Source organism: Lepisma saccharinum, chromosome 11, assembly GCF_977018435.1.
Source record: "Lepisma saccharinum chromosome 11, izLepSacc3.1, whole genome shotgun sequence".
In the NCBI taxonomy this organism is placed as follows: domain Eukaryota; kingdom Metazoa; phylum Arthropoda; class Insecta; order Zygentoma; family Lepismatidae; genus Lepisma; species Lepisma saccharinum.
Genome location: NC_139239.1, coordinates 10,811,021 through 10,819,784, shown reverse-complemented (window position 1 = coordinate 10,819,784; position 8,764 = coordinate 10,811,021). Strand labels below are relative to the sequence as shown.

Sequence of the window (8,764 nt, the reverse complement as noted above, 5' to 3'; positions counted from 1 at the left end):
GAGGAAGGGAGGCAGTGTACGATTGGGGGGGAAAAAGCGTTTTATTTACTGCACGTTTTTCACATTTCGAGATTTTTAAATGTACTGATTTATTTGCACGAATTAATGAAACAAGTATTTCATTAAACAACAGGTTTTTTTCTTGATTTCCCTACCACTCCACTCCAGGCGAATGATGGGATAGTTCAGTTAGTGAAGGCCACAGATATCCGTTCCCTCCTTTCATCGTCCTCTTACTTTCCACCGTAGTTAAACTTAATATGAAACAGCAATTTTAATTAAATCAATCACATTCATTATAAGTTCCTTTTTGTTATTTCATCCATGAAGTGTTTTATAATTTTCCTGTACTCTACCGTACATTTTTTCTTTTTTTGTGAGATGAGGTGGTAGATCCGCATTTGTTGAACCTCGCCCAAGGAAGGACTATTTATAATTTCAGGATTATACACGTTCAGCAGGGATTTGAGCTGCCAGTGCGCATTGTTGTTTTCACTCCAGTGTGATCTGACCATTGTTTTTCTTTTAAGTTTCGAAAAGTTTCCGAAAATCGTTTGTCAATACAGAACAGGAGTATGATAATATGAGGCTCGCCGATTTTTCTGGGCGGGACGCAGTCCATTGGCCCATTTTGTGTGGCACTTGTGACAAGCTCTGCCGCATATTGTACAAATTGGTGCCTACTACTGTTAAACATTCAATTCCCAGAAGGCTTGACAAATTAAATAAACAATGTTTAGACAGTAATATTCGCGTCTCGTGGGAAAACAAGTGGCCTCCCTGATGGCGCAGTGGTAGCGTCGTCGCCTTGTAATCAAGGGTGGAGACACATAGTGGTTCGGATCCCACTTTAAGCTGTAGGTCGAGTCCCGAGTAGCCTTACTGTGCATAAAGTGGACTTTAAACACCAACTCAATCAATCAATTGTGGAAAAACAAATAATATGTTAATTTATTATTAAATTATACCCACCAGCAGTGATTCTTATAATGAAAGATGCCTGAATGTGTACACCCACAAAAGTCTGGTCATTTTCACGTCCGACTGCAGTTAGAAAATAGTCGGGACAGAGGGATTAAAAATAAGGGCCTTCCATCTTATTAAATGTTATTTTTAACCACATGAGCCTGTAGGGAGTCAGGTTGTCAATGTAACTAGATACTAGAGTGGTTGGTATAATAATATAGGGTGGAGGAGTGTTGAACCGATCCTTCGACTTCCATGGAAATTGGCATCGTTCATTTCAATTTATAAAAATCAAACATTTTGTTATGTTTATTCTTAATAACAGAAATATAATTTAGTTAGTATTCGAACAGAACAACCAAAGTAATAACGGTGTTAAATCGAATAATTGAGTGTAAAATATAGGAACCAGTTTACGTTTTCATATTCTAATAAATAACAAGCGGTTCAACGAATTTCAAAATTCCAAATATGAAATTTGATGTGAGAGATCACACAATATAAACTATAGGAATAAAATTTCCCCCTAATATTTTACAGCTTTTCCTTGAAAGAGAAGTGTAAAAGTTAATAAAATAGAATGGCTATGCATTTCAGTACACTATCTGTAGATATTCACTCGTATGGTGGATCGAGTAGCAAAGTAATAATAGACTAATAATAATAATATATTTGGAATAAAGTTTGTTTATTTAAATAGTTTTATTGCATAATAACAATCATACTCATGATAAGAATAATATCGCTGTTATTTCAATGATTCAAGTTTTATCAATATTTTAGACGACGCCCATTCATACTCGTGCGCTGCTACTCGTATTTGACCAGTTTTTCTCTGATTTCCACCATTTTTTTTAACCCAACTAAATTCATTTCTGATATAACCTGTGGCATTATTTTTGCTTTGGGTTTAATCTGTAAGGATCAAATACTAGTACATGATTGATAAATTGTCACAGTGTTGACGAAATTAATATTTTCGCCACCACTAAACATTTTAAATGAAACCTGTCTTCGCGTCGGTAAGAGAGAGAATTTCCTCAGATCTGGAAAATCGTTCTGAAACCCATATTTTCGTTTTCGCAAGGACCCGGAAAGCCGAGAGAGAAATTCTCAACGTTTCCACTAGGAAAGTACTGTGCGGGAATAACTTGTTTTGACGGCTAAATTTGTCAACGCATATTCCTGAAAACCGTTTCGGCCGAGGTGTATATATATCGGAGCATGATCTAGGTAGACGGTACAGTTCAAGATGAAAGTTTTCGCAGTCGTCTTCGCCGTGAGCGCTCTAGTCGCTGTGACCTATGGACAATCCCACATAGCAGCAGCTGGATCTACCGATATAGATCGTCTTCTGAGGAACACGCCGTTTGTGCAGAAGCAGATCAATTGCGTCTTGGGAAAAGGCACCTGCGACAAGACTGGACAGCAAATCATAGGTATGATATAAATATTTCATGTATTTATAATAGGCGTGCGTGCATCCTCTGATTAATGGACGGGGGGGGAGGGAAAAGCCTTGATGAAAATTCAGTCGTCTTATTGTTTGACAAATTGTGTACTGATGCGTACCACAGAACATAGGCAGAGTGGATCCGGATATACCAGATAATGTAATTTTGAGGCTATACGTCATACCGCTGATGCGGAAATGGAATTCGTATTTACTCTAAGTCAAGGAATGCCGAATGTAAATAAAATTCACGCCTTTTCTTGGGAAGTGAATGAATAGCTATATACATTCACAAATATTGCATAAAACAAGACTTTTGTGAACTATCCCTAAGTTAATCTGTGATGACTGTAAATACTTGCTAAAATGCTAACTATAGCAATTGGACTTCGAATGAGATGTAGTATATCTAAACGTATCACGAATTGAAGACTAAAATTGGTAAACGCTGTAAGTGCCACATAAAATTCAAACACAGTTTTCCACGTTAAACTGCGAAATGTGCCATGCCTGATAATGTGGTAAACGTGAAAAGCGGCTGGTAGCCCTCTAAGTAGTTCAAAGGGAGTGTAAAAAGGCACTGGTGTGAACATTCGTACGGTCTGATGTGCTGAACGATGCAATTTCCCAACACTTTCGCTTTTGGCACTTACAACTTTTACCACTTTTAGTCCTCAATTCAAAAGCTTTGATCAGTGAAAGCGCAGTCTTTTGCATTCGTCCTTCAATGATATTTCTTCAATAGCTGCTATCAGATATTATGGTAGGCCCCTCTCCCTCACACCCCTTGCCTCGCGTGCGCACGCCTATGATGTATTTCGCATACTCATAAAGGACTATAATTAGTATCCTTTCTGATTATGAGTATAAATCAGGTGTAAATTGTCATTGATAGCGACTTACCCAAACAAATATAAATTATAAAAATGTTAGTTTGTTCTTAATGATTCCATAACAACATTAATATCCGACTTTACCAAAATAGTTTGCCGATCTTCGTGTCAGAGTCGTTAGCACAGCATGCTACGATGTCAGGTGTCCCGGACTCGAGTCCCGGCCAGGGCATGTATGTTCTTTGTTAGTGTCCCTTCATCAATTTCTCCATATCACTCATCCTCATCTACGCGATTAGCCAAAAGTGGCAGAATGGAAAAGTAAAATAAACCAACCAATTTACCAAAATTTGTGTGAGGCTTGCGCCAACTTTGAATTTTGGAGGAGAACAAGACTGGACATGGTGCCTCCCCAATGGCGTAGTGGAAAAGTCTTCACTTTGTAACCAAGGTGTCCCTGTTCGATACCCGATGGAGGTACATAGTGGTTCGGATCACACTTTAATCTGCAGGTTAAGTACCGATAAGCCTTTTTGTGCATAAAGTGGACTAAATAAGCAAATGTGTGTGTGTTAGTGTGTGTGTGTGTAAGTTACGTATGTATACAATACATGTATGTAATGTCTGTCCTTGAGGAATGGTGGGGAGTGCTTTTCCCCCGACATCGGCGCTTATTTGTGAGTGTTATATAGACAAAGTACTGAATTTTGGCCACCTTTCCATGGCATTCTAAAATAAAATATTGTTATTATTATGCAAAAGTTCATAGTTCAAGACTTTCAAGTAGCCAAAAGCATTTAATTTATTTAAAAATGGTAAAATATGTACAACTCAACCGAGATGAGAAAAACTATATCAAGCTCCCGAACTAAAGTGGACAGTCATTTGTTATCTCCTCTCGCTCCCTGTAGCCGAGTGCCTCCTATCTGCCATATGTATATATTTTCCTCTCTTGCTTAGCTGTCTTATAGACTTCGACAACGTTAAATATTACGTCTCTACTTTCTCTGTGCATGGCGATTTTCATGATGATTCAAACGTTTGTCACTGAATAAAGGTGACGACGATGCGTTGAAGAACGTCGCAGATATTGTCAACGTAGGGACAGAATTACATGGTTGGCAGCTAATTCCACTCAGGAAGATTTTGTAGTACAGTGGGATCCATGAGTATTACATCACTCAGTCTGGTGCTTTTGCTGCTAGACTCCCCTATTTCTGTCATTCAATCTTTATACGTTTTTTAGATTTTCAAAATATTTTAGATGTTGGCCTTTTATTTGAAAATAAAACAAGACAATTCATGCAAACTTTTCATAAGTCTGCCTAAAAGTAAGAGAACAAATCTACGCCTTTGTGTTATTTCTCTGATTAAAACTATTATCATTGTTTTCATTATTGAAGAATATGCTGATGATAGATATTTCGAACCCAATTTTCTTATGACGTTGATATACTGATAATTTTTAATGAAGTACCCCCCTCCTATCCTCCGTTGATTGTTTCCTGATAACCTAATGGTTATGGCTTTTTCAATCAGGAGATCTCTAGTTCGTTTCTCGGAGGAGAGTATATATAATTCTGATCTGTGAATAAAATATCTAGAAAAGGCAAACTTTTTACATAATCATCATTCAGTTGTCAGTTGAATACTTACTCCATGTCTTTCTTAATTTTATTTATTTATTTATTGTACTTTTCTTTCAGCTGCCCTTCCTGAAGTTCTGAACAGAAACTGTAGAGCCTGCAGCCCTTCCCAAGCATCGAACGCTCGCAAAGTGATCAGTTTTATCCAGCAGAATTATCCGTCAGTCTGGTCCTCCATTATGCAGAGATACAGAGGTTAATATCAGTAAACATATGTATGTTAAAATACATTTACGTTGTTTGTGTTAATTAAGTTAAGACAGATCTTAAATTCGTGTAAAAACGTCTTCAATGATGATTAAATAATTTTTTTACGTACTGGATTTATTAGTTTTTATTTTTGGAGTCTGGTGATTTGTTGTCCAAATATTCGTGAATAAGGTACGTCGAACGATACGGCACCAGCAAAATCGAGTGGGGTCAGGAAACTTTTCTAGGGAGCAGTTACATTTAATATACCCGTAAATACCATACAAAATGCATATTTCTATTTATTTATATAGTTTTAATTGTTTTCTGGAGGTGGACTGATCGACTGGTGGGCGCCCGCCCTCCCTGCCCTCTCTGACGCCATCACTGGTCTCGAAAATGCCACATCCGCTGAGGCTGAAGGCGTTGAGTTTTCGGCTCTGCATATCATCTTTGAAGTTTTTATTTCCAAGTTTGTTCTAATAATTATAATTAATAATTATTATTATTTGATCTCATCGTATCGAATAACAATCTGAATAGGTAAAAACGATACTCTAAATTAACGCGAAAATACAAAGAAAAAGAATAGATTTAAGTGCATGCATACCTCAACAGATGGCTCTGAGACACGCATCGCTAATCATGTACCATTCTTCTGTTATTTTGATAGACTTCGATTAATCTGTCTTGTTTGAGCTAATACACTTATTACTTTTGTTTAAATTAAATAAAGGAATTGAAAGAATTTTTGATTTATTGAGAGGCAAAAATTTATAAGTAAACATATTGATGTAATTTGTAATGTAATGAATGACAACAGTGAAAATGAAACATGCAGGTGTTCAAGTGGTATCACGCCTTGGTATCACGTTAGCATCTCAGCTAAATGTGAACATATCTTCAACTGCTTTGTTACGAGGACAGAGCGGGTCGACAAATCGTTGGTGCCGTTTATATTTATGGCATTATGTTTATGAATAAACAAAAACGAGACATACATAGATAAACGCCGTTGTGGTGTAAAACAAGGCTTTGTTTTTATGTAAGAAGAAATGGAATAGTTACGGAGTTTGGTAAGAAGGCATGGGGTAAGTAGAACATACGTTTTCTCGAGATAAGCTAACTTTGCTCAAACATCAACATTATCAATGCACTTTCGTGTTCTAAGCACATTTATTGAAAACCTAGAAGCTATTTGTGTTAGGTCAGGGATTTTATGTATGTGGTTAGGGAAGATCATACATTTTCACTCTGAGTGATATAAAAGTTTCAATACACTCACCGTTTTCATGTTTAATACCCATCGTCAAGGTTAAACAATCGTTAGTTTATAGTAGAGTGTATAAACGCTTCATTTTTTATTAATTTAAACTTATCATTTTTAATATTCCTGATTTGTCTTTGTTTTGAACACATTCTTCATAAACGGAACCGATTCGTCATTATGAATGTGATTAGCGAAATTATCACGTTTATTCTAGTATTTTAGGCTTGCGTTGTGGTAAGTACCGAATAGGCAAATATTCCATTGCAGGCCCGTACCAAAGGGCGGGAGGGCATGGGGGCCATGGCTCCCCATCGAGCCATGAAATATTGAAATGTTAATCTATAAAGACTACGAAAAACATTGACAACTTTTAAGATTTTGTAAGATTTTCGATTTTGCCCTTTCATAAATGAATGGGTTGTTTGTGGAGAAGCAAGTTCCAGAATTATGCAGTCTGCAATATCAGGTCATTTTAGTTTTATAACCATTGTTGCAAGGCTACCAGACGACGACACAATTTAGCCGGGAAAACCTATTATTTTTAATCCTATCCCTATATTTTTCAAACTGCAGTTGTGATACGAAAATGTCTCGGGTTTTTTGGTTAACTTACATTCAAGCATGTTCTTCATTGCAAGAATCATTTCTAATACATATAATTTATTTTATAAATATATCATTTTCTAAACATAGAATTATCATGGCAGTTCAGAGCAGGGCCCTCCCTAGGCGGATGCGAGGCCTGGGGCATACAATACACGCGGGGCCGATAATAATAATCAAAATTTCTCAGAAATCTGAGAAAATCAGATATTTTTGTTCCTTAGTCTGTAGTACAGGTGTCCTACATTATCACAATATCCACATTATTACTATTAATAAACAAATAATTTATATATTTCCTTGAACATGTTTCAGGTTAAAAACAAGAATTTTAGGAGGCTAATAAAAGTTACTAAATTAGTGTTTCATTTCCGATGTGGTACGACGTTCATTATATTTAATTACAAAACTGAGTGTGTGTGTGTGTGTGTGTGTGTGTGTGTGTGTGTATATACACACACACATACAATATCTAACAAAGTGTCAATTTCTAATCATATCCAATAATGTTCTTATCACAATTCTCCCGGTGTTCTTTGTGAGTTCCATCACATATCATCACTTATCGTCATCATCGGGATTAGCCAAAAGTGGAAGAAAATGGAAGTAAAGAAACAAATCAAAATCATAATTCTCATTTGTTTACTTTACACTAAATTTTCACGCTGTAGTGAATTTACATTTTTTCATTTGAAATGATATTTTCACTTCATGCTTTCATTCTATAATTAAAAGAATATTGTAAATTTACATTTTTTGATTGAAAAAAGTTAACGTGATATTTATATAGCGCTGTGTTTACAATATGATTTCCGTAATTTTTGATATTTTTAAGCATGCCAAAACAATAAGTCAATAAAAATCAGATAATTGCTTTATGGAAGCGCCAGCGTCCATAAACGCGCAATAAACCACACACACATACAATAATTTTCACCTGGTGTAGGGTCCCCTGAAGCGGGGGGCCTCGGGCGAGTGCCAGTTTGTAAAGGAATTACTTTGTTACTTTATAAATATTTGAAATATATAAAGGTGACAAATGAATTCCTTTGTATAGCTATATTTAGTAACTTATGTAGTGAATAATTGACTTGTGTATATATATATATATATATATATCTGTGTGTGTGTGTGTGTCTATATATCGATATCTTTCTATCAATATATATATATATATATATATATATATATATATATATATATAGATAGATAGATAGATAGATAAGGTGTGTGTGTGTGTAAATTGATATCTCGCCCCTCCCCCCCTAGAGTCTTCAAAGATTTCCTACCCTGCATAAAAGCTAGGTAAAATTAACCAAATAAAAAAAAACCTTTGTTCCACATTTTTGGATTTGCCCCCCGCCCCCTAAAAACAATACTGGGTACGGGCGTGTTCCATTGTCACTCATAGCCACATAAATCGATAACCTGATTTTTTAGTCGGAATTTGCAGACGCAACAAATTGTCCCAAAACCAAGTTTCATGTTCTTAGAGATTTTTTTAAAAAAATAATTCTTGTTAGATGTTTTATTGTTTATATGGCATATTCGCCGATTTCGAAGTCGATCTACTCAACACTGCAAGCACTGCAAAAGTCTCTTGGGTGTAATTCTTGTAAGTGATCAAATTACCTAAGAAGCTAGCACCTTTGAAGGGCCTACACATTCTCAATCTCTGCAGTATATGAAAGCCACCCGCGTGTAATCCCCCTCCTCCTCCTCTAGAGACCTGTGACAAGAAAAATTATTGGCACCCATCGTTGATCAAGCCGGTGCACCTCATGTGTTGAAACCAGAGCGTTAA

At 36.2% G+C, this 8,764-nt stretch overlaps 1 protein-coding gene across 1 annotated transcript; it reads left to right on the top strand.

Moving 5' to 3' along the window:
* The first annotated feature begins 2,218 nt into the window (after positions 1-2,218).
* Positions 2,219-5,098, top strand: LOC145995374 (allergen Tha p 1-like). Its single transcript, XM_083131979.1, has 2 exons — positions 2,219-2,405; positions 4,959-5,098. The coding sequence occupies exons 1-2, from the start codon at positions 2,219-2,221 to the stop codon at positions 5,096-5,098; spliced, it is 327 nt and encodes a 108-aa protein (XP_082988105.1).
* The last annotated feature ends 3,666 nt before the right edge of the window (positions 5,099-8,764 follow it).